Here is a 26,579-nt window from a genome sequence, read left to right on the forward strand (position 1 = left end):
AGGCCAGAATGGAGTCTCTGAATCGACCCTACACTTCACTTATGCCCCCTTTATCCCCACAGCCCAAGCTGGTCACCCCCTACACCGCCTCACAGCCTTCCCCACCTCTGCCGCCCCCGCCCCCACCCCCACCCCCACCCCCGCCCCCTCCCCCCCCACCTCCCCCTCCCCTGCCCAGCCAGTCTGCACCTTCTGCAGGCTCAGCAGCCACGATGTTTGTCAAGTACAGCACAATAACCAGGCTGCAGAATGCTTCTCAGCACTCGGGAGCCCTATTCAAGCCTCCACCACCCTCAGTGATACAGTCTCTGGCTTCCACCCCACAGTCAGGAAAACCTCAGATCCTGGTGCCCCCCAATGGAGTGGTTCCCCCACCCCCTCCTCCACCCCCACCCCCCACCCCGGGCTCAGCTATGGCCCAGCTAAAACCGGTGCCCTGTACCCCATGCCTCCCACAGTTCAGCCCTCCCCCTCCCCCTCCCCCGCTGAAGATTCATCACGTTCAGCATGCCACTCAAGTGGCTCCTCCCACACCACCACCTGCCCCTCCTGCCCCTGCACCCCTCCCTCCCCAGGCACCCCCCAAACCCCTTGTGACTGTGCCCCCACCGACCGGCACCAAGACCGTGCCACCTGTCATGACACAAGCTGTGCCACCTACACCTGCTCCTCCGGCTCCCCCCGCAAAAAAGCAGCCAGCTTTTCCTGTTTCCCACATTCCACCCTCTCCCCCTGCTCCTCCTGGCCCTATTCCGCCACCCACGTTACCCAAGCAGCAGAGCTTCTGTGTAAAACCGCCTCCCTCCCCACTATCTCCAGTGCCCTCGGTGCCCTCGGTAGTGAAGCAGATAGCCAGCCAGTTTCCGCCCCCCCCAACCCCTCCTCACGTGGAGTCACAGCCCTTAAAGCCCCCCACAGCAAATGTGGCCCCTCAGTCCCCTCCTGCTGTAAAAGCAAAACCTAAGTGGCAGCCCAGCTCCATCCCTGTCCCTTCTCCGGATTTCCCTCCTCCTCCACCTGAGAGCAGCCTGGTGTTTCCTCCACCACCACCACCACCACCACCACCACCACCACCACCGCTGGCCTCAGCCCCGCCACCACTGCCAGCCACACCCACAGCTTCTCCAGCCTCCGCCTCCGACAAAAGTGGATCTCCTGGCAAAAAGACCAGTAAGACGTCCAGCCCCGGGGCAAAGAAACCTCCCCCAACCCCACAGCGAAACTCCAGCATTAAGTCCAGCGGTTGCGCAGAGCACCCTGAGCCCAAAAGACCCTCGGTAGACAGTCTAGTGAGCAAGTTCGCATCGCCAGCAGAACCGTCAGGGTCTCCCAGCAAAGAGAGCCCCCCTCCGGCAGCACCCCCCAAACCTGGAAAACTGAATCTTTCTGGAGTTAACCTTCCCGGAGTTCTCCAACAAGGATGTGTATCAGCAAAAGCATCCGTTCTGAGTGGACGTGGAAAAGACTCCGTGGTAGAATTTCCTTCTCCTCCATCTGATTCTGACTTTCCACCTCCTCCACCTGAAATAGAGCTTCCTCTGCCCCCCATAGAGATTCCGGCAGTATTCTCGGGAAACACCTCTCCAAAAGTGGCAGTTGTCAATCCTCAACCCCAGCCATGGTCCAAAACATCCGTGAAGAAGGCCCCTCCCCCCACACGACCCAAACGGAATGACAGCACCCGCCTCACTCAAGCAGAGATCTCTGAGCAGCCAACAATGGCCACAGTTGTGCCACAAGTGCCCACCTCTCCCAAATCCAGCCTTAGTGTCCAGCCTGGATTCCTAGCTGACCTCAACAGGACACTGCAACGGAAGTCCATCACCCGGCATGGCTCACTCTCCTCCTCCCGCATGTCCAGAGCAGAACCCACAGCCACCATGGATGATATGGCATTGCCCCCGCCCCCCCCTGAACTGCTTTCTGATCAACAGAAAGCTGGCTACGGAGGGAGTCATATATCGGGCTATGCAACGTTGCGGAGAGGACCCCCTCCCGCTCCCCCCAAGAGAGACCAGAATACCAAGCTCTCAAGAGACTGGTAGTAGCTACCATAGGACTTTATTTTCATGGTGTCTGTAATCAGTTCTACAATCAGCTCACCTGATCACCTATGAATTCTGGTGTTCAGAGCCTCCTAGTATGATGTTGTTATTCAGGTAGTATCCAGCTCTATGTGTGTGTACATTTGCGTGGACACACATAGCTATACACATATAGTGTGTGTATGTATATGTATATATATGTATACATATATGTATGTGTATATGTATATATATATAGCTGAGAGTGAATCTATTTATTCCTTTTCTCTCCTAATCTGAAAATGGGTTTGTGTATCTTGGGTGGAAGAGGCCTGGAAGGGGATTGTGTCCTGTCCCTTATGATTTCTATTATCTATCATGTGGATTGGACCAAAAACTTATAATGACTTATTTAGAAGGCATTTTATAAGTGTCCATGCACAGCCTGTCTGTGCACGTTGTGTATTCTATCTTAAGGAATAGATGGATTATGTGCTGGTGTCTCAATTTGAGAAGACAACAGAATGTTTGGTGTACCAATGGGGCTTTTGTGTTTGTTTTTTCCCCATTTGGCTGAAGTTCGAACTGCTTGACTAACACTTCATGACTGTACATGAAGGGGCACTTTAAATCAGGAAACTCTGTCAGCATCACGGATGGAGAAATAGTGCAGTATGGGGAAGTTTTCACAGACACCGTATCTGTTCGTGCTTGTGCATAGGCAGTAAATATATGATGTAACCAAACCATTCTAGTTGCAGTATCGCTGCCATGATCCCACCCGTATCTAGGATGTGTTCTGTCACAGGTAAGCTCTTCACCTACAATACATGGATAATTTAGTACTATAATCCCGGGTAGTTCTTTTTGTACCGTTGGAATCTTTTTCATAAGCTTTGCGAAGCCTCATCAAGCTTGGCTTCATGATCCTTGCTTTGATTTGTTGTGAGAGAATGTCTGACACGGTACCCCTGGAATGCTCCGTCCCACCAGTTGTAGTGTGTGCTTTAGGTAGACGTTGATAGTAGATATCTGTAGACAATTGCTGTATCAAGTATACACATCCCATGTCCGAAATAGTGCATCATTACAAAAAACAAAGTTACCTTCTGAAATGCGTATTTTTTGTGTGTTGCTCTAGGATGGGTGATTAGGAAAGAACAAAACTGGCCCCTGTGCAGGTATCATTAATCAGGTTGTACTTCGTTTAAGCATGGGACTGTCCTACAGGGAGGGAAAAATATAAATGAGCTTTTTGACAATTTCATCCTCAGCTACTGGAGTGCACTAGGATTCTTGCTTGCCATAGCTTGGTTGTGGAGATTTGTCCAGGTTAACCAGGTGTTCTGATGGAGTAGTGTAGTCCAAAGTGACAATACATGATATGCATGTGCAATTTGGTATAACACAGAATTATCACTCTCATCACACCCTACAATCCTGTATGCTTCACATTATACTTAGGCTTTTTTTTTTTTTTTTGTCCTGTGAATTTTCCTTGGTATGTGAACTATGTACTGTCTCATCAGTTTATGATGATAAAGTGACCATTACAAATAAAATGCAACCTCAGAGCTGCTCTTACACAATAAAAACTAGCCATCCCAGCAGTGATAAATGAGCACATCTTGTAAATGAACGTCTCTACCTGTTGTGAATACGGATTACCAGTGCAAAATAAGGATTGTCCCATAAGGAAAAAGTGATGCCATAGCAGTGGGGCAGAGATAGTAAATAATTCAAAAATAAGCAAAAGTTGTACTGTATACACAAGATATTCCTATAAAGCCACCTCCAGAAAAGTATGGCACCAGAGAGGATGTGAAGTGGCACCTCACCATTGCCACGGCCCCAGGGTATTGGTCTGCAGATTCATGTGCTTACAGAGCAATGTGTACCTTTGTGCATTTTTTAAAGCCCTGCTTCTTTAAAAGGTACTTGGGACTTTTTCATTTGTTCTCAAAGTTCTGTGTGCTTGATATCCTTAGGCTTTTAAAGCGACCTTTAACACATCTGCGTTGTTAATTAACATGCACAGCAGTTTGGGTAATGGTTGAATACAGATTGCCACGCTCCACTGTAACTCACGAGAGAAGGAATTTCCCATTGTGTTCTGCCTGCAGCTTTGTATTTTAAGGATCACCCTTATTTGTGGGGTAAAGTTACTAATACAGTGGCATATTCATCACTAGGGTTTTTGTTGTGATGGTGGCCTTTATATATATGTATACGTATACGTATATGTGTATATAGGTGGACTTCAGCTTTGCTTGGGGGGGAGGGGGACAATAATGTGCCCTCAGTCTTCCTTCACCCATGATTTGAGCCCTAAGGTACAGCCTCTGTTTAGTCATTGTAGGACTCCTTAGGCCTTCTTGCCTGATAGTCATCTTGAACTGAAGCTTCCAGCATATCACTTTCCTGAAAGAGCAGCCATCCTTTAGAATGCTCATGGCAAGGAGAAGAGAGCAGGGCCAGAGGAAGAACTCTGTCATTCTTACCCCAATCCAATGGCTAGTCTACAATAGGCTGTTTTCTTTTACCTATCTCCAAAGACAGAGAAGGCTATTAATCAACTTTCCCATTTGTTTTTTGTGAAACGCTGAATTTAAAAAAAAAAAAAAAAGTTAGATTATACTTCTAGTGTTTTACTCCCTAGTGGAGTGTTTTTAAATTTGGATTTTTGTTGGGATGTAGTTCTGTGGGCTTTTTTGTTTTGGTTTGGTTTTTTGACACTACTCTGTTCTTGTAACTTTTCTCTGGTGTGTTCATGGAGAACACCTGCTGCCAAAGGACACTAATACTGTGCCTTCTTCCACTGCCAGAATTCTGCTCAGCAGCTCTTCCAACCCCACATAGCCGCATCTGGTCAGAGAAGAAAATCTGGACAGCTGAGACTTGGCTGTGCTGAAAAATGAACAGCATGGATGAGCTCATCGTGCTGCTGAGGGCAGTGCAAACAGGTGCCTGTTTCAGCCAGTGACTCAGTTAATTAGTGACCCCCTTAACTTCTACCACAGATAATTTCAGAATTAGACCACCCTGGGCTTAAAGTTTTGGCACCAACTTGGAAAGGCAGCAGAGCCTATTCTGTTGATAAAACAACTTACACTAGGTTCTAGGTAATAATACAAATGCTAGACTATTCTGTATTGCAGTTTTATTCAGCTGGGCTTTTACTACTCAAATACATTATTTCTTTAGCTGCTGTAATTTTTTCTTAAGTATTCTTAAGGTTTTCATAGGTACTCATTTAACTGTAAATTTGTTTTTAATTTTGGGGACTTTTTAAGATGAGAAAGATGACGTTTCAAAATTACAGGAAAATGATTTTCATGAGAAAATTTCAAAGTAATGTAGATGTGATGGTGTTTTACAGTCCTCTAAAATCAAGGTGCTCCCGCCCACCAATGGCATACTCTGCTAAGGGCTGTGAACTTTCCTGGAAGTCCTCCCTCTGTGTAAGTTTACTTGCCACTAAAAACAATGCCGAGTTTATCAACAAAGTTTAAACAAAATTGGGAGGTCATGAATAAGTAATTCCAGTGGAGTGACGACTCTGAGATCAAGAGTTAATAGGAGCTGTGCATCCAGTTAGAGTTTGAGAAGCTGCTGTTCTGGGGGAATAGAGCTGCTTATCACCTTGTGTCAGGGATGTAAGGTTATAAAATAGCCTGGAAAAAAAGTGTCAGGTAATGGTATGGGTTGGTTTTATTTGACTATCAAGCCACCAACAGAACCCTTTGTCACCTTTTTTCCCTAGTTTTATGTTAACAAGCTTTTTCATATACCTTCAGAGCTAATAAATTATAACTGATAGAATGTCTCACATTTTATTCAAGTTTAGACCAATTAAACCTCTATGGCCCTGTATGATTACAGGGGTAATTACTTGCTTTAAGTAAAGTAGGTATAATAATTTGGACTTACACACTTGATGAGAGGATGTCTAGTCCTAAAACTCCCTTTCAGGTTGCAAGTATCTTTTGGCACTTCGAGTCTTGTTTTATTGACATCACTTATTTATATAAAGTGGGTTATCCCGAACCCTGTAGGAATATGTGATCACTCACAAGTTGAGATTTGATGTACAGAGAAATGCAATACAATATCCCACAATTTTTTAAGATTTATTTTCCTTTAAACATTCAGTAGAAGAACATCTCTATACCTTTACCAGGCTGTCTCTCCAACTAAACAAGTGCTCTGTTCTTATTGTGCCCTCAGAAGGTCTGTATGTAAAAGAAACCTGAAATATAGCTGTAGAGTAAATTTGCTAAATAAAAAGAATATACTTGAGAAACACGTAAGGGAAAACATCTCCAATTCATTTGCTCTTTGTTGAAGAGAAGACACTATCTGCTATAATCCCCAGTGCCTTGAACTCTCTTGGAGGAATAGCATTTAAAAAAAAATCCAACAAGCAAACTTTGAGGTGCTAATGAAAGAGAAGGAAGATGAGTATTTGTAGTTTGTGCAGAAATAGAAAAAAATGTCTGTCTCACAAGAGATGGCTTCATCTAGCTGAAGAGTGGCCACTTTCTACCAAAGACATTTAGAGAAGTCAAGTCAGGGTGATGGCAAGTACTTTCAGAAGTGACCACATTGATCACGGATGGCTATTAATACCAAGCTCATCATTGTTGAAGCCTCAACCTCTTCTTAGGCAGAACATGCTTGCAGCACTTAAAGTCTTTGCATTTTGGGAACTGTCCATTGTTTGATTTATTGTAACCTAATACCAAAAACTGCCACTTTTCATGATTCCTACTTCCTATATATTTTTTCTCTACTTGTAAATAATCCCTCCTCGAAAATAAGCATTAACTGGAATGTTTCAAATGATTTTGCTTAATTTTATCATTAGCCACTAGTGAACTCCTTTTATAGAAATGTACAATTACGGTATCATTAGCTTGTGCTAAATATTGTAAAAATCATTGTTTACTGTTTCAAAGGAAAATTGCACATTATATTTAACTGGGATTGCTCGTTTTCCCATTTCTTTAAAAAATGGAGTCAAGGCTTACACTGACATCCAGGCTGTGGGAGCTTTGTTATAAATAAATAGATACAGTGTAGGAATATAGTTTTTTAAAGCATGAAAAAGGCGGCAAAAATAACTGCATTATAAAGTACCTGATAAGAGGACATTATTCAAACCATTATGATTATGCACAGCTCGGTAAAGGTGAAGTTACAATTTTTCTTTCAGCTTTGTTGCTATTTTCTTCTTAAATGTACGCTCTCATTTCATTATGTGCCTTGCTCCCTGATTGTGCAAACCTATATATAGATATATATAGAGATATATATATATATATATATATATGAGAGAGATATATTCAGTACTACTGACGATGTTTTTTTGTTCTGCTGGATTAAGTTATTTTCCAAATTACTCCTACCAGTTACTGTCGGTGAAATATTGTAATGGCTTAGGACAGTAGTCATACAGTCAGTGTAAATTTGTTTTCAGTTATGTGTTTTCATTATGTCAGCTTACCCAATTCTTAATAAAAAGAATACATAGATTTCATTTAAACATGGGGACTTGACTGTTTGTGGATTGACATCATTAAGAACTTGGTTTCGCTGTTCATGTTGGTGGTACCCATAAATAAGCTGTGCGGTAAGAACAAATTAAATACATTCAACTCATTAACCTTTAGTTTTTACTGACAGATGAGAAAGCTTTGGCTACTGAATACATTAGCAATTAAGTAGTGATAATAAATTTTAAGATTTTTCTTCTTAAACAAAGTACAACCTTTTTTATTTTAAAGCTTTGCTATCACCATTATGTGTTGGCCTGCCATGTCGCCATGTCAAGGCATGTACACCGTGAGTTTGCCAAACCAAGGCAAAAAAAAAAAAAAAAGCTCCTCTTTTTATATTAAGAGAATTGTATTTGGGGGCAAGTGATCAGAAAACAATTTAGAGCAACACAGAAGGATACACTTCAGCTTACTCACCTTAGTACTTAACCTCTTTGGTTACTTGCATAAATACATTCACAAGACATTTGGACTTACTTTGTAGAATTTTATTTAGGTCAAGTTCTTAGTACACAGCAACAATTTCAAATACAATTTTTGAAATTAAGAAGTCAATGTTCCCCCACTCATCTGGAGGTGGCTTAATGGCACACACAAAAAACATTACTGGCAACAGACTGCTCCCTCAAGTTTTCCTGCATGATTTCTACTCAACTCAGAACACCAACCCTCTCTGCAGGAGCTTAAAAATACAACTGGCCAGATCACAAGTGTTTACATTCTTTTTTGTAAACCATTTTAAGAAGAAAGATGCATGGACACAAAGTATGAAAAACTGCTTTTCCATAGAATTCTGAAGTTGCAAAAGACATTACCATTTTAATGTGAAAATAAGCTTTTTGTTTTTTACAAAAAACCTCAAGATATTTAGCAAGGATCATTTATACATAGCTAGGCCCTATTGTCAATTTTAAGAATTATGAAATTCTTAAGAAATAGGAACAAAGATCAGCATAAAGTAAACTTCAGATTATGAGCACAATGCCTCCATTTAAGAACTGTCTTATAAGGCTCTCTCAATAAGGCTTTTTGCTGTGCTCCTGCCAGTGTTGAAATAATAGAACCTATTTTTGCTACATAGTACTGAGTGTAGTAGAGGGTTAAAATGATTATTTTCACTAATTAAGGTTGCACTTAGTACACTCCTTTAAACAATTTGAATACTGATGGTATTTATCGAAACAGCATATCTTTTCAAGTATCTTCCTGAAGACATCAAGTAGAACTCAGTTTTTAAAGAAACATAGCACATTCAATTAAGACAGTTGTAGAAAGAGTACCAGGCGTTGAGTCAGGAACTCTACCACTGTTAACTAGCTGTTATCTGAAACGAAACGTCTAACCTCCTCAGTTAAAATGGAAAATGAACTAAAATTTTTTATCCTCTAGCTCTAAAATTCTATGATCCTAAGTAAATCATGTGAGGGAAATCATCACCTTCACACCAGTCAGGAGTTCCTGGCCAAAGACGTTCAGAAGTGAACAGATGGGAAGTGATTCAGATCCCTTCTTTTTGAAGACTTGGCAGTCACCTGCCAATTCCTCCATCAAACCCTTTTCAGAGGGTAAGGTGGCCTTCAGAACATGTCATGCTCTCTCCACCAAGGAGAAAAGGTAATAAAAATAAAGGAACAGTTCTTAATGTAGAAAGGTACCTGCTAAAAGAAAATGAACACAAAAGGATAAAAGCAAACTACCATCATTTTGATGCCTCTCCAGCAGAAAAATCTTTTAAGTAATCATCAGTAATCAACATAAGACAGCTAAGGAGCACACCTGCATCGCAGACATCACTGTAAAGATGCACAAAACCTTCTCTCTAGCTGGGTAATAAACAGCAGCAGGAGGGGGAAAGAAAGGGAGGGATAAGAATGTCCCACCTAGTGACTTTTAGGAATACAGCAAAAGTAGCAGGCCCTTGCCAACCCTAAGATGGGAACAGCAGGTGCCCCTGAGGGAGATAGAAGGCAACTAGCCAAAAGAATTGAAAATACTGATCAAGACATTTCAAAAGACTCCTATTTACTCCCAATACAGGCTGAATCTCTCGGGGCTAGATTTTGGTTTTTAAATTTATTGCCCTGGTCATAAGGTCAACAAGAAAGTGTATTTTCATTAATTTCCCCATGGCCTTTTAAATAGTAGTACCAAAAGCAACGGGCGGGGGGTGAGGTGCTTAAGTCACTTTTTTTTTTTTAAACGGAAAAAAAAAGCACTTGAGGAGGAAAAAATTCCCCTCTCCCATTAGATTCCCTCTATCCTGTTAGAATGGTTGCTTACTAGTCAGATTTTAGACTTGGATCATCTTTGCCACAATATTATGTATCCTGTAAGATTTCTGTATTCATTTGGAATTCCTACTACCATCTTGTAGTTTATAAAAAGATAAATGGGGGAAACTTACGATAAATCAAGAAATACTACCTTCACAGACTATTAATAGCATGCAATCTATGAAATATTACATACATTAAAAGTCTCCAATTAGTGTAGGCCTGGCCTATCATCATTACATAGCATCCTTCCAAGACAATATAGAGAATTCAAAACTGTACAAAAATTTAAAATATGCCAAAAATCCAACAGGTTTTTTTTAAAACAATCACACAGATTAGTACTAAATAATAAAGAAAAAGCTGACCCATGGATCCCCCTCTGCTGCAGGTCTTCAGTATGAAGGACTTCATCAGTGTCTTCTGCACCCCACAATCCAGAAGGGGTCCAACAGGCAAGCGGACTACCACCAACTGTTTTGCACAATTATCTTCTCTGCTTCTGTAGGTGTGAGCTGTGAGAACTATACTGGATCTCAAAATACCTCCTTGCCTTAAAAATCCACTAAGCTTTCTCAGCACAAAGCTATTTAAGTAAAAACTGGAACATCTAATTTCAAAACAGGTTTCCTAGTTATACACCAACACTAAGAAAAGTTTAATCTATCCAGGTCCATAATGAACCCGAAGGCTCAGACGACACTTCAGGGCCATTACTTTGAAGGAAAACAGGGAGTAAAGAATGTCAAGATGACCTAACAAAAGCATGGAGCAAAGGCAAGTTAATGAACACTAAATTCAAAGTGTTGAAGAAATCTAAAAGCAAACAGCTAACCTGCAGTGTGTGGGAGGAAAACCCCTACAACTTTAAAACGAAAAGTCTTGATAAGGGAACTCTATATCTGGGTCTCAGTTAAATGGGGATGAAGTTCTGTGCTCAGATTTGTAAGAATATTAACTTTTGCTTACACCGAATTCCCTCACACACTAGCGCGCACTTGTTCATTTTTCAAATTTATTGACCTCTACTATCCTGTTAAAGGCCTTCACTTGAAGTAAATGCAGCTATTGCCTCTCCCCTCTCACCCAGCACCGGAAAATGACCTGGCAAAAGGCTCTTCTGGCCAAGTCCCTGGGACTGGGACAAACCCACAGCACTGTTAGGTCTGTGAGCTGGGTCATCGCCACAGCTTCCACCTGCTGAGCAGCAAGCCCTCCTGGACGTTTCCACTATTTTTTATACTGATTAAAGAAGATGAGTAAATCCACCTGCCTTACAAACTCCACTGCATTTGAAGCTATAATTTGTACAGACAGAAAGAAATACTTGTTATTGTTTCTCTCAACATTACATTAATTTTTAGCAATGTAATTAGGTAAGTATTTGGCCTTACACCTCTTATCCCACGATTCTTAGTCTGAGGTACAAGGTTCAAATTCTCACCAACAGAAGCTACTAAAGCCAGTCACACAAAACTGGGAGAGTATTTCCCTTTCCTAGAATTGAGTAAACTACTCAGCAGCAGCTAACACTGGCCATTAACAACAGAGAGGACGGTAGCAAGACTTTTGTTCCCAGTGACTGTTAAGAGACTTGAAAGTAGCTGCTATTTTCCAAAAAAGAATTTTTTCTAAATAGTGAAAGAAGTAAAGAAATAACTGGTCTGACCTCCAAGATTCTACTCCTGGAAAGAATGCCTAAGGCAAGGGTTTAGAATGCCTATTGAGCAGAACGTTTCTACAGTTCAATCTCTTCAGAACCTCAGGACCTCACATCTAGCTTCACGAGCCTACTTCAGTATACGATCCAGGCTACCACACTTCACACATCTGGGTACACAAGCCCTTAGTGGCAATGCAGTCTCATGCAGCAGCAGCACATTAAAATCAAGCCAGCGATTGTTAACCACCCTCAGAATGTTTGGGGACTCATTTCATCATCCTCAATCTACAAACTGAAAAACATGAAGGGATGCAAGTCAGCAGCATTAACTCATCTGGTGCACTCAAAGTGCTGAGAGAATGCAGAATTTACAGTGTTAAGAGGAAATAAGCCATCGAAACAATTATAAAAATGGTTAAGTATGGTATTTAAATACTAGTTCACTTCTCCTCATACAAGTGGAAGAAAGTGTGGGGTGCGGGTACGGCGCGAGACCACAAGGCTGACCCTTTAGCACAGGCACTGAAGAGCATCCAATGCCACAGATTCTGCAGGAGGAGAAATCCCAAGGGTGTACAGTATTCCTGAGAAAAATCCCAGATTTTTTCTGAATCAGTCTTAACCTGATTTGTTTTACAGAGTTATGCTATTATACCTCTGATATATTTAGAAATGGTCACTTTATTTTAATCCAAACAGGTCAGCATAGTAATAATGGCAGAAAGACCCATTTGTTCAGATTCAGCTTGCTTTTTTAATACTGGGGAATAAACCAAAAAAACATAAGTAGTTTGTGTCATTTGTATCTTTCCTTCATTTCACTGGAGGGGAAGCCCCAGGGCCTTTTGATAATCTGGGAAGACCTGACTATTCAGGGAAGCATAGCCCTGCTGAGCTTTACTCAGAATAATGCATGATAGACTCAACATAATTCCCGGGAAAGAGCCCAGTCACTCCATTCATAACTCCCTCATACCAACCATCATCATTCTTCTTGATGACATAAATAATGGCTCCTTCCTGAAAGGACAGCTCATCTTCCTTGTCTTTTGTATAATCATAAATTGCCACAACTAGAGGGAAAAAAAAAATAGGATGTGAAAAGAATAATATTCCTAGAAAGACAAATAAATGAATAATATCCATCCTTTCCCAACTTCTGCAGCACTTCAAATAGTAACTTTCTAAACACAGACTAAAAATTTGTTTCCTAATACCCAGTTTATATACAGTGGAATCCCATCTTGGAGAGGTTAGGTTCAAAACAGTATAAATGGCAAAAAAAAAAAAAAAAAAAAGAAAAGAAAAGAAAAAAAAATCACATTTAGTCAAACTTACCTTCAAGAGCCTATGGACAAATACCTCATTGAAGAAAGATGCACAATCCCAGAATCGGGAAAGATGGCTGCTACTTCAGTTGAGCTTGTATTGAAGCACCATATTGTGTAAATCTTTAAACATGAGAATTATACTAGTGCAGTGAGATGCACCATAAAAGCCAAGTGAGAAATTGAGAGAGAATAAGGGAATAGCAGATTTACTTCTCCTTTCTCAAACTCCCTAGAACTTATATTGGCATAAGGCAGCATGTGTTTTGAAAGAATATATATAGTAGATTCCCATTGTTCACACATATAATTTGTAGGAAATTCAGTAAGTTAGAGTTAAATTGGGATACCCTGTAACTTGCTCAACTCCATGTAAAAATTTATCTTTTTTATAAAAAGATCCTCTGCATCTTCATTATACCACTCAGAACTCCAGTCTCCATCTGGCCATCATTCTGATAAGTATATACTGACTATTAGTTTTTCATACAACCTTAATCTTCACATACAAAAACAAAACTACAACAGGGACTTAGGATGTAATGCAACTTACCCTAGTTAATTTTTGTTTCTGGGCTGCTTTAGTAAAATTTAAATGGCTTTCTTAATCTCTGAATATTTGCCATTATAGTAATCTATTACAGATGCCAGAAAATACTTTGGAGGACTCTAAGAGGAACCTAATTTTTTTTTTAAAGTTTATTTTTTTGAGAGAGAGAGAGAATGGCGAGCGGGGAGTGGCAGAAAGAGAGGGAGGGGCAGAAAGAGAGGGACTGCTCGGACTCATGCCTGAGTCACCCAGGCGCCCCAGTCTAGGAAGAGTTTATAGTGTGGATTTCTCAAAATATAACCAAACACCTAAACACAAATGCAACAGAAGTTTAACTGAATGTAAGATATGTAGAATACTTAGTACTTCATCAACCTAGGTTTTGTTAGTTTTTTGTTTTTGTTTTTTGTGGTTTTTTTGAGTTGATAACATTCTTGATGCTTCTGGAAGTGCAAACCCACTGCAAGTAACTAGCAGGAGAATATCCCCCAAGTCCTGTTAATTCTACCTCCTATGTCTCTCAAATCCAAATACTTCTCTCCATCATGACAGTCACTGCCCTACTTAGGGCAGCAGTCTTTAAAAATACACATATCATTGGGGTGCCTGGGTGGCTCAGTCAGTTAAGCAACCAACTTCAGCTCAGGTCATGATCTCGTGGTTTGTGAGTTTGAGCCCCGTGTCAGGCTCTGCGCTGACAGTTCAGAGCCTGGAGCCCATTTTGGATTCTGTGTCTTCCCCTCTCTCTCTGCCCCTCCCTTGCTCGTGCTCTGTCCCTCTTTCCTTCAAAAATAAACATTAAACACACACACACACACACACACACAAACACACATATCACTGGCTGTACCTGAAGATTTTATAAACAGTATGAGTGACAAATAATTTTATAGAGACACTTTCTAGATTCTCAAAACATACTGCTTCCTTACACCTGAAGCTAATATAATACTGTATGTCAACTATACTAGAATTAAAAAAAAACTGCTTCCTAAAACTGATCTGCTAGAAATGATACCTTCAACCAGACATCAGTCATAAAAATTCTCATTTCCTATTTATCTTTCTCCTACTTCACAGAAGTACAGTTGTGGACCACCTTAAAGTACAAAACAGCTCTGGGTACCAAAAGGACAATTCAAGAATCTGGTGTGGTATTAAAAAGGAATTACTCCACTGATTAACCCAACCTGCTTGCAAGTTGTTCCCCTTCCTTTGCTTTTAACAAAATTTAAAAAATACTGTACTGGAGTTATCAGCTGACACATGATCACAAACATAATTTCTAAAGACAGAACATTATTTGATTTTTGGTACATAAACTCTGAAAGAGTTTAAAAAATGAGTGACAGTGCCACATAAAAATACTTCCATTTGCATCTACTTATTTATGTAAACAAGATTTTCAGCACCACTGCCTCGCCCTAATCTGTTGCTTAGGGAGGTATAAATTCCTGGTTTTCTTATCTCAAATTATCTTTTTTTCAAAAAAGTTAAAATATAACTTTCATGGGAAGTTATTAATCTGCTTAAAAATCTTACACAATTTCCCTCCACCGTTACATTGTTTTAAAAGAAAAAAAAATGCAAACACCTCAGGCTGGTGGTATTTCAAGGCTTCCCACCGCTAATTACAACATACTTCTCTTTCTACACTCCTACCCCACCCTCTCCGTGCCACCCACCCATGTTGCATGTGACACTACTCACCATATCCCAAACCACCTTGCCCTTTCACTCAAGAGGATTCCCTCTGCCTGGATGGCCCTTTCTATCTTTCTTCTTTGCCTGAGACACACCACAAAGCCATGTTCTCTGAGCAGCCTTCTGGAATCCCCAGATAGAATTAATGGCACTATTCACTTTTTGACAATTGTTAATGGAGCATCCGTGCTAATTTCTAGAGATACAAAGATGAACAAGACAAGGGACTGTCATAGTCTTGTGAGGACAGAAATATTATCTGATAAATTACCATACACTGTTTATACTTCTAACAAGAAGTTACAAGAACACAAGAACAGATGGCTTGTTAGAAGGAAGGAATAGAAAATAGGACACTGACAAACAGGTTGAAGTTTGCCAGGAAGAATTTAACACTATTAAATAGTATAGCTAAGACTCAATCCCAGGTTTGAGATCAAGCTAAGGACAGTGGTTAAGAATGTAGGCTCTCGGAGCACCTGGTGGCTCAGTCGGTTGGGTGTCAAACTCTTTTATTTTTTTTTTAAGTTCATTTATTTAGAAAGTGTGAGCAGGGGAGGGGCAGAGAGAGAGGGAGAATCCAAAGCAGGTTCCACACTGTCAGTGCAGAGCCCCGATGTGGGGCTTGAACTCACAAAACTGTGAGATCATGACCTACGCCAAAATCAAGAGCCAGATGCTCAACCAACTAAGCTACCTAGGCACTCCTGATTTCTGACTCTTTGATTTTGGCTGAGGTCATGCTCAGCATGGAGCCTGCTTAAGATTTTCCTTCTGCCCTTCTCCCCCGCTCTCTCTAAAATCAATGAATGAATGAATGAATGAATGAGGGCTCTAGGTTTATACCACCTAGTTCAAATCCCAGCTCTAGCACTTACAAATTTACAGAACATACTTAACTTTCCTAAGGTTCTTTTTACTCAAATGTATAATGGGAATTACAATAGTGCTAACACCTCAAAACAACGTAATAGTGTCATATTAAATGAAACAATGCACATACAATATGTAGCCTAGGACCTTGTTTATAAGTAACCATTATCTATATAAATGTTAGCTTCTTTTATTATCATTTATAGCTATTATGATATACTGTCTTTTCTGAAACACTAACATTTTCTGTTATATAAATAATTTTTGAACCTCAATTTCCTAGTTTGCAAAATGGGGAGATTAACTGCCTTACTAATGTAATAAGTCTTGCATTATGTCAGGCACATAATAAATACATGAAAATATCTGTTCTTAGGGCATCTGGGTGTCTCAGTCAAAGTTTGACTCTTGATTTCAGCTCAGGTCATGATTTCCTGAGGGTCGTGGGATTGAGCCCCGTTTTGAGCTCTGTGCTGAGAGAGGGGGAGCCTGCCTGGGATTCTGTCTCCCTCTCTCTGCCCATTCCCTGCTTGCACACATGCACATGCTCTCTCTCTAAAAATAAATAAACCTTAAAAAAAATAAAGAAAACATCTGTTCTTTACCCAAGTTAAATCAAGATACTTACATATACACATTATCTCCATTTGGCAGGTAAGGGCAGTAATCAAGGGTTAAGATAAACCACCTCCTATGACAGTGGTTCTCGACCCTGGAAGAACTCTAAAAAATTCTGATGCCTGGGTTCTGTGCCCATGGATTCTGATTTCATAGGTCTGGAGGTGCAGACATATTAAATGCTGCCTAGATGACTCTAAAATGCTGGCAGGGTTGAGAACCAGGCCCTAAGGTCTAAGACAACAAAATGAGTCATTAGACAGTAGCCTTAACATTGATGCACACTCAAACAAAAAAAAGCAACCACAAGCTAAGCTCTTTAGAAAGAGTAAGAAAGAGCTTAACTGATTTTCATGTTTTAAAAGATCTGAAATTATCAGCTAAATCAAACTTTGAAAAATATCTTTGGGAACAATTCAGGCATATTCTTTTAAACTTTAAAGGGTTACCTGGACTGAAAACAACTAATTTTCCTCTCTTAAAATTTCTCCAGAGTTTTACACGTTCACCGAGGAGTACATTTTTAGAAAGCAAAATCTTTCATTGGCCGTTCTCAAGGAATAACTGAGCTGGTTTTTCAGAGCTGAAAACTGTCATCCCTTCACTAGGACAGTGTTAAAATTAGGTAGGGAGTTTGTAAAATGTCAATGCCCAAAGCCACACCCTAGTGTAGTGCCTTGGGCTCATTTGTTTTTCTTAAAAACAGCTTTATTAAGGTTTAATTCAGACACAAAATACAACAAATAAGTTTTGCCAAATATATGCACTTGTATATATGACAAATATATAACCACCACCACAATCATATAGAACATGCCCATCACCCCAAGGTTTCCTTTTGCTCCTATGTAATTTTCCTCACCATGGAAACTACTGATCCAGATTTCATTTAAATGGAATCATGAAGTATGAGTCTTTAGTGTCTAAATTCTCTCATTAGTATAATTGTGTGAAATCCATCCATATTGTTGCTTGTATCAGTAAGTCTGTTTCTTTTCATTGCTGAACAGTATTCCACTGAATGGATGGATATCTCACAAGTAGTTTATCCATTCACTAGTTGAAAGATATATGGGTTGTTTCTAGGTTTTAGCTATTATGAATAAAGCAGTTATGAACATCTGAGTTCAAGTCTGTGTGTGAACACAGATCTTCACTCTTAAGTAACTAGGAAGGAACTGACAGACCAGCTTGCAGGTGTATGTCTAACTTCATAAACCGCCAACTGTTTCTCAAAGTAGCTGAAACATGCTGCACTCTTACTAGCAGTGCTTAAGAGCTACAGTTTCACCACACTTTCTCCAACACTTGGTATTGCCAGTGTTTCTAACTGCAGCCATTGTAGAGGGTGTGTAGTGGTATTTAGTTTGGTTCACTGTAGCTTTAATTTGCATTTCCCTAGTGACTAATAATGTTAAGCATCTTCTCATGTGCTTATTTGCAATTCATGGACCTAACTGGTGAAGTGTGTTCAAATTTTTTTTTCTCAAGTTGTCTGCCTCCTTACTGAGTAATTTAGCGAAAATTCTTCCTAATCTACGCTTGCCTTGTCATTTTCTTTACAGTGTCTTTGAAGAAGAAAAGTTTAATGAAATTCAGTCTGTCAATTTTTTCTTTTAAGCTTCATGTTTTTATACACTCTATATATTTTTTTTTCCTAATCCCAGGACACAAAGATTTTCTCCTGTATTTTTCTCCAGAAGTTGTATAGTTTAGGTTTTACATTAGGTCTATAATACATTTCAAGTGAATTTTTGTGTAAAGTAAGGGTAGAAAGTACATGAACATTAGCTTTGTACCTTTACTTTACCATACATAAAATTTTTCCTGGATTTATTCCTAACTTTTAGGTAGGGCAAATCTGATTACTGTTGCTCTACCTTGGCCAGCAGTGGAAGTCTGCTATTTGTTATTGTAAGCTCCACAGGTGATGGATATTCAACTGTTAGAGCATATTTGTTGAAAACACTATCCTTTTCCACCGAATTACCTTGGCACCTTTGTCAAACAATATATGTGGATCTATATTCTATTGATTTATATTTGTATACTTAACATCAGCACCACACTGTCCTGAATACTATAGCCTTAGTTTAAATCTTCCAACATTAGTCTTAAAAAAAAAAACAACAGTTTTGATTCTACTAGATCTCTTGCATTTCTATGTAACTATCAGAATCCCCTTGTCAATTTCCCTAAGAATGGCTGGTGGAATTTTTATTGGAATTGCATTAAATTTCCAGCTCAATTTGGGGAAAGCCAGTCTTTAAACAACAATGATCAAAGAACATAATGTATCTCTCAATTTATTTAAGGCCCTTATTAATTTCTTTTCATGTTTTATAGTTTTCATTATATAGGTCTTACATATATTTTATTAAAGTTATCCTTAAGTATTTCATATTTTTGATGTTACTACAAAAGGTACAGTTTTGTAAATCTCAATCTCCAAGTATGTGTTGCTAGTATATAAAAATCCAATTAATTTTTCACATTGACTTTGTAGCCTATAATCTTGCTAATAATAAGCTTGCCTTTTAGTTATACCAGCTTTTTTTGTAGATTGCCTTGGGGATTTTCTACACATAAGATCATATCTGCAAATGAAGATTATTTCATACTGTCCCACATATCTGTTGCTCTGTTTTTGGTTTTTCTCCATGTCTCATTTTGGATAGTTTCTATTGTCATATCATCAAAGTTGCTGATTTTTTCTTCTGAAGTACCTCAGATACTGTGATTTTTCATCTCTAAGAAATTCTATATGGGTTTCTCTCTTTTTGTAAAGATATTCTACTTCTATCTCATGTTTTTGTTTTCTTTTACTTTCCTGGACATATGTGGCGTTTGTAATATTTTTTGTAATAGCTATATAACATCCTTTGTTAATTCCTCCAGCTCAGTCATTTTAGGTTTGTTTCTACTGACTGACTTTTTAGTTACGACTTACATTTTCCCGCCCCCCCCCCTTTTTTTTTTTTAACATATTTTGTAATTTTTGATTGGATGCTGACACTGTGAATCTTACTTTTTGGTGCACTGGATTTTTTTGCTTTTTTGAACAATGTTGGATTTTGTTCTGTAGATCAATTAAGTTACCTGAAGTCAGTTGGATTGCTTTCAAGGTCTGCATTCAAGCATTTATTGGGGCAATCCACAGCAACCTTTAGTCTAGGGCTAATTTGGACCCATCACCAAGAGGACAGAGTTTTGAGGCCTCTTCTCTATGCCTTGTGTATTACATGGTCTATTCTGGCTAGTTCAGGAGCATGAACTGTTCCCAAGCTTGTTATTTTGAATGATTTTTTTGCATACTTCTTTTTGGTTGTTCTTTCTCCAATCTCGGGTAGTTTCTTCACACACATGCACAGACCAATATTCAATCCCAAAATCTTAAGGGGACCCTTCTGCAGATCTCCGGGGCTCTGTCCTCTGCTTTGTGTAACTACTTTTTCTCTGTGGCCTCCTAAGACTCTGATCTCTATCTTGTCTATGCAGTGAGATCTCCAGGTTCTGTATGGGTTCCACCTCCTTGCACTATGACCCAGAAACTTCCCCAAGTAAAGCAAGCTAGGACAATCAAAGGTTTGCCTTGTTTGAGTTCCTTCTCATAGTCTACCAATGCCTATTATCCAATGTCTGAAAATCATTATTTTTTATCTTTTTTTTTTCTGGATTCATTCTTGTTTTAGGAGGGTAGGTAAATCTGATTACTGTTGCTTTATCTTGGCCAAATTGGAAGTCCATTATTTGTTAATGTCAGCTCCCCAGGTGATTCTAATGTGGTCAGTTTTTAAAACCAGTGAGTCAGTAGCTTTGATTTCCTTAACAGAAAATTTCAAGATAGCACACATTTTTTCTGAGCTAATAAGTCTTGGTGAGATTTGGAAGTCTGTGTCCCAGAAGTGTCATGTCACTATTACCTAATATGTTTAGAGGAACTTTTTAGTAAAAGAAATGCCAAATACTACTTTGCAAAGAAACTAAGAAATCATTATTGTTTGGAAAAAAGTTTCATATGGAGATGCTTAAACTAAAATATCTGATAGAAGATACCACAAAAGAGTGCTTCAAAGCATGGGAGTAGGAATAACGAATAATTTAGAAAAACTATCCTCTTCCTGAGGCATTCCACTAAAGCCCTATTTTTTAAATTTTTGTCTTACTGAAGAAACCACTCATAAAAAAGCATGTTCAGTAAGAACAATAAATAAACAATATAAAATCAAATAGTCACAGAATTTTACTAGTGTGACTTTCAAAAATCATGAGCCTTGTAAACTAAATTAAGAAGAACGTTGCACAGATTATTACAAGCAAAACTTTACCTATCAGTAGAAAGTAAGACTCTCTTCAGTACCAGTAAATTCCATTTCTATGTAGAGGTTTCTTCCCATCCCTCTAGATATCCCTCTGAAACTTACCCTTTTCCAAGTAAGACCTTGGAGCCCACGGTGGGTCTTCTTCAGCATAAGGATCACTATACTCGACCACAGCTGCTTCTTCCTCTTCATAATCTTCTGGAGGAGGAGGTGGAGGGGGGGATTCATCAAAGACTGGTTCTTCCACAGGTGGTGGTGGAGGTGGTGTATCTGAAACTAAGAATGTATCAGGCTGATAACAAAACTACATGTTATGTGAAGTTCAATATTTCCTATCCAAGCTTCTACGTACATGGTATATAAATCTAGACTTGAAAATAATGCTCTTTCAAAAAATGAGTAAGGGAAGGCTCTCCAACTATAATGTTTCAAATCTCCAAGCACGACTTTCTCCTCTCTTTGGGTCAGGGCTGATGGGTGTTAAAGTTTAGCTAAAACAATTATTATTAGAGCCTCCTGGAACCTATTTATACTAATACATCAACCTCTTTTTCAAAGAAAGAAAGAAATACAATATAGTTTGGCTTTACATTATATCCAATGAGTGGTGGTTATCAGAAATATTACTAATTTGGACATTTATAACCATATTTAATTTATAATAAATTATAATGCACCAGTGAATAATCAAATATTGTAATCTACATTTCTCTCAATTTTTTAATAGCATTTTACCAAATTTAATGGGATGGAAATCACAAGACTGGATAACTTCATCCATGAAGATGCTTGTGTTTGCTATTTTTTATATATAGAAAGAATTTTAACAATTCAGACTAATATAGGATCCAGAATTTCTTTAAGCTAAATACCCAAGAGTGATTTAAAAATCTCTCCTTGTAGAGATCTGCTTCCACTGCTCAGGTATCGGCATATAATAACATCTAAAAGATTATCTCCAAACTCTGGGAACTCAAAGCTTTCAAAATACTTGGTACATAAATAAGCACAGCTCAGCAAAAACTGAGTAAAGCTGCATTTATCAGCTATGCAATTTTATGTATTAATTTTTATTATGAGGTATTAGTACTGTTTCTGTGAAATCCTCTAAGCAATCTTGTTTATTTTCTATCTTTCATATAAGCCTACTGATTCAATCAAATGGATTTGAGAAGACTGCTGATGTCTGGTGAGGATAAGCCACATCATTAGCCACAGGATAATGATAATATCATTATCATATTCTGTCCTATTCCAATATTCTTCCACCTGCTGCCACTCTACCTCCCAACCTATCTGCTTTATGCACTTCAAAACTTTCCTCATTAAAAGTAATTCTTGGGGGTGCCTGAGCAGCTCAGTCAGTTAAGGGTTCTACTCTTGATTATGACTCAAGTCATCTCACAGTTCATGAATTTAAGCCCCATGCTGGGCTCCACACTGATGGTGCAGAGCCTGCTTGGGATTCTCTCTCCTTTCTCTCTGCCCCTCCTGCACTTGCACACTCTCTCTCAGGAATAAACTTTAAAAATCCTTAGAGTTTAAAAAAAAGAAAAAAGTAATTCTTTAGGGGGGGCGCCAGGGTGGCTCAGTTGGTTGAACGTCCAACTCTTGATTTCAGCTCAGGTCATGATCCCAGGGTTGTGAGATCGAGCCCTGCATCAAGCTCCAAGCTGAGCATGGAACATGCTTAAGATTCTCTCTGTGTGTCCCTCTGACCCTCTCCCTCACTCTCTCTCTCTCTCTAGAAACAAACAAAAAAAAAATTCTTTTAGTACTAATGGGTTTTTTAAATAAACAAAAAATATAGAAATGTGATTTAGCATATATTTTATGAGAAATTGCATATGGTTGGGGTAAGAATCAACAATATAAACAACATAACCTATTTGCATTTACAAGGTAAAGAAACTGACTTTAAACAATTACACAAAACAAAGATCCAAAGGAATACTGTCTTTCAAAACAATCACCTTGAGAAATTACACTACAAAATTACTCAAAGATTCTGCCATTGCTCATTTTTTACCTTTTCTTATAATGCCTCAGAGCTAATGAGAGTAACATAAGCTACCATTTTTTACTTAAAATGTTCTAATTACTCAGCTAGCACTTTATTTCATTTAATCTTTACCTTGGGAGGTGGTGTTTTTAAGCCTCATTTTATGGATGTGGAAACTGGCTTTCCAAGATTAAGTACTACTATACTAAATAAGTGGAAAGCAAGAATTTGAACTTCAATGCCTATGATCTTAAAAGAAACACTATGGGAAGAGATCAATTTGATAACTTTGAAGTCATGGTTCATTATTACTCATTCAACAAAGATCAACTGAAAGCTTACTATGGCTAGTTACTATGCTCAGCACTAGGATAGAGCAGTAGGCTTAAGTCATAGAGACACAGGCAACCAAATTATCACTTATATAATCAAGTGTGGTAAGTGCTTTAAGTCATTATGGAGAACAGAGGAATAAACCAAAACTCTTACGTGGGTCAGGAAAGGCTTCCTGAATCTGAAGGATAAGTAAGAGTTAATGGCCAGAGGGTAGGATGGAGTGAGGGTGGATATTTCATGTTGGATGTAAAGGGGAGAAAAAAAAAAAAGATAAAGTAGGAACTCTTCAAAGAACTAGCCAAAGTTCAGCAGGAAGAGGCATGAGGAAGCTGAAGAGGATTAAGCAGGAAGGGCCTTCAACAGTTTGAATTCTATCCAAAGAGTAATGGGGTGCCATAGAAGGATTTTAAGAAGAATAATAGAATCATAGCTGCACTAATTAGCCCAGGATACCTGGTTCCAAATAATTCCAGACTGTTTCCAAACATCAATCTTATTACAGACTAAGTAAGTATCTGCTAACCACAGAATATTTTCAAACTAATATACCTGAAAACTATGAAGATAATTCCAAAGACAGGTATGTATCTTTCCAAGGTGAATGTTTTGAAAAAAACAACATTCATTTGAATGTAGAAGTCCTGCTATGTCTGTAAAATCAGCCACAGCTCACCTCATATACAAAGTTTTCTTATTTTTATACATTTTTAGGTGAGAAATGTATATTACTATTGAAAGAAGAAAAGACTATTCCAAAAAGCAATCACACTATGATAAACACTGGAGCTGCTCATGGTTTACCTTCCAATAAACAGAAGTTAAACAGACTATTTTCAGAAGCTAGCAAACAGAGGTGCAAAGGCACCTGAAAGAGATACTGAGCCCTCAGGCAAGTAAGACTGGATTATAGCCAGTTAAAATACAACAAAGAAATGTGTTCATAAAAAGGGGGCATTTAGTTAGCTATAGAAGCACAAAAAAACAAAAACAAAAACAAAAAATACCAGGACTGTGTCAGATGCTTCTCTAAGTGCTGGGGAAACAGCCAGCCAACAGAACAACCAAAAATTCCTGCTCTCGTAAGAGCTTACATTCTAGTATTGGCAATGCACATTTCCAAAGAAGTAGGAGTCCTAAGCAACAGAGTGCCAGTATTTCTATCCCACTGGTGAGACCATCCCTGTTATGAGATGCATACACTGGGCTCCTTCATACTGATGGCATTAAAACTTTCATTAATGTAATGCCTCTCATTCAGATTCCATGCCCATCATGCAACCTTACAATTGTGATGTGGGCTCCTTGTGTAGACTGCTGACAAAAAGAGAATTCACCTATCATACAGACTATGTTCATTCGTCTCTTTACCAGCAATTCCTCACTGAATATTGATCTAGGCCTCCTGCTTTGTAGACATCAGTCTCCTGAGCTTCCTTAATGCTTCCCTAGGAGAAGACTGAATGTGTCAATAAAATTATTTGATCCTGCATTGCTCAACACGAGACCATAGGCCAGTATAAATTCACTGCCAATCTATGAGGTCTCCTGGGAGACAGACTGATAATTTTGCTTCCCTGAGACCTACCATGGCATGGCCATTTTTACACCTAGAATCCCAAGACTGGGGAAGATTCTCAAGCTGGCCATAACACCCTACAACTCCAGTGACAGAAAACTAGGCTACTACTTGCTTGAGCAACTCAGAGAAAAAGATGGGATATCTGATGACTAAAGAGCATCTCCTTGGTTAGAAATGGTTTTTGTTCTTATATGTGCTTTACTTTACTTTTGTATTATCTTCACTACCAGATTTAAGTTACCTGAAAGTAGAGAACTTCATCTTATTTTATCATTCACACTAGCTGCTCACACAGTGACTTGTTCATAATATTCAAATATTTGAAGTATTAGCGATATGAATGACTATTCAGCCAATCATATATAAATGACATTTTATGCCTATAATCTGATCTACAGCATAAAGAAGACATAAACTTACTATTTTCTTGGACTCGGGCCACAAATCCCATTAAAGGTAACTGAGGAGTTACCTGTAGGATGGAGGGAGGAGGAGGAGCAAGAGATACTGCAAAAACAAAAAAGGTGTGGAGGATAAGGGGTAAGGGCAAGTTACATTAAAAGGAAAGGATAATACAATAAAACAAACATATAAGGAGGGAAACCACTACGTACAAATATTTTATAAGCTATCTTAAAGATCCTCGTTTAAGGGATAATACATTAACACAAAAAATACAAAGTATTAGGGGGAGTTTTAAGAATGTTTCAAAACTTGCAACAGGAAGCATTTATTATATACAGATCTACTCTAACATGTAATGGCAAACTGATCTGGTCATATCGCTAACATGTCTTCTCAAAGAAAGAATATCTTCAGATTATCATGAATAATTTGGTTTTCAGGATTTTAAAGGTTACAAGTTTAATGTTCATCAATACAAGAAAAAAAAACATCACATCCCAACATCCTAAATTTATACTTTTCATTGCTTCATTAACAGACAAAGTAAGTAGTTCTTCATTCATTAACTAAACAAGTATGTACTGACTTTCTATTAAGCAGTAAGCACTTTGCTAGGAGACGAGTATCAAAACCATTCTAACAGGTCTGAGTCATTATAATTTTTCATAATCCCAACTCATACAAAAAAAAAAAAAACACTGGCCTCATTCAAATCATTCTCTCCACCCAAGGTGTCTTTCCTTCTATCTCAAACACTGGTACAGCGCCTAGCACTAGTCAGCATTCAACAAACATTTAACGTATATAAATAAACCAGATACATGCCCAACAATTGCCCAAGATTAATTCTACAGTTATAGTTTCCTTCAGAAGGGGTATTAAGTATGGTATACATCTTTTTATAAAAAGACAACACCTTTATTAACTCCAAATTACAGTTAAGACCAATACAACTAAGAAGATGAATAAGAGTCACTACCCTCAAAGAGATCACATTGTACGTGGGAATATAAAACAAAATAATAACCTTAACCCAACAATGTTTATGCAAGAGGCAGCAGTAGTGATGGTGCAGTGTGATGGTGGTGGGGGTACAGGGTGGGGTAGTGGTAAGGAAGGCCACATAGAAATTACCTCTGAACAGGCACTAGAAGAAAAAGGAGTTCAATACACAGACAAGAATGAGAATCAAAAGAAGCTGAAAACCAAGTGACGGGCAAAGGCTTAGAGGTATAAAACAGCATGACCAGTTCACAGGACTGGACATGTTTCTATATGACTAGCATAAAATGGCCCAGGGAGAACATACAAACCTGGAAAAGTAAAGTGTTTGGATATGAAATA

General features: G+C 38.8%; 2 protein-coding genes across 50 annotated transcripts in view; one reads left to right on the forward strand and one right to left on the reverse strand.

Moving 5' to 3' along the window:
- RAPH1 (Ras association (RalGDS/AF-6) and pleckstrin homology domains 1) overlaps window positions 1-9,779 on the forward strand; it is a 107,816-nt gene extending 98,037 nt beyond the window's left edge. For 5 of the 7 annotated variants that reach the window (XM_058708059.1, XM_058708053.1, XM_058708066.1 and 2 more), the window contains one exon: window positions 3-6,330. In XM_058708059.1, coding sequence (XP_058564042.1) covers window positions 3-2,045 — 2,043 coding nt within the window. In that variant the 3' untranslated portion in view covers window positions 2,046-6,330. Of the gene's footprint in view, window positions 1-2; window positions 6,331-7,810 lie in introns of those variants that run through there. The other 2 variants (XM_058708096.1, XM_058708103.1) reach the window with 2 other exon arrangements.
- The window catches only part of ABI2 (abl interactor 2), a 115,810-nt gene continuing 97,286 nt past the window's right edge, over window positions 8,056-26,579 (reverse strand). For 15 of the 43 annotated variants that reach the window (XM_058708403.1, XM_058708244.1, XM_058708394.1 and 12 more), the window contains 3 exons: window positions 25,251-25,337; window positions 21,016-21,189; window positions 8,056-12,591 (listed from right to left, as the gene is read on the reverse strand). In XM_058708403.1, the coding sequence (XP_058564386.1) occupies window positions 12,416-12,591; window positions 21,016-21,189; window positions 25,251-25,337 (437 nt within the window). In that variant the 3' untranslated portion in view covers window positions 8,056-12,415. The remainder of the gene's footprint in view (window positions 12,592-21,015; window positions 21,190-25,250; window positions 25,338-26,579) is intronic. The other 28 variants (XM_058708440.1, XM_058708333.1, XM_058708431.1 and 25 more) reach the window with 6 other exon arrangements.

This window comes from Neofelis nebulosa, chromosome 2, assembly GCF_028018385.1.
Source record: "Neofelis nebulosa isolate mNeoNeb1 chromosome 2, mNeoNeb1.pri, whole genome shotgun sequence".
Classification (NCBI taxonomy): Eukaryota; Metazoa; Chordata; class Mammalia; order Carnivora; family Felidae; genus Neofelis; species Neofelis nebulosa.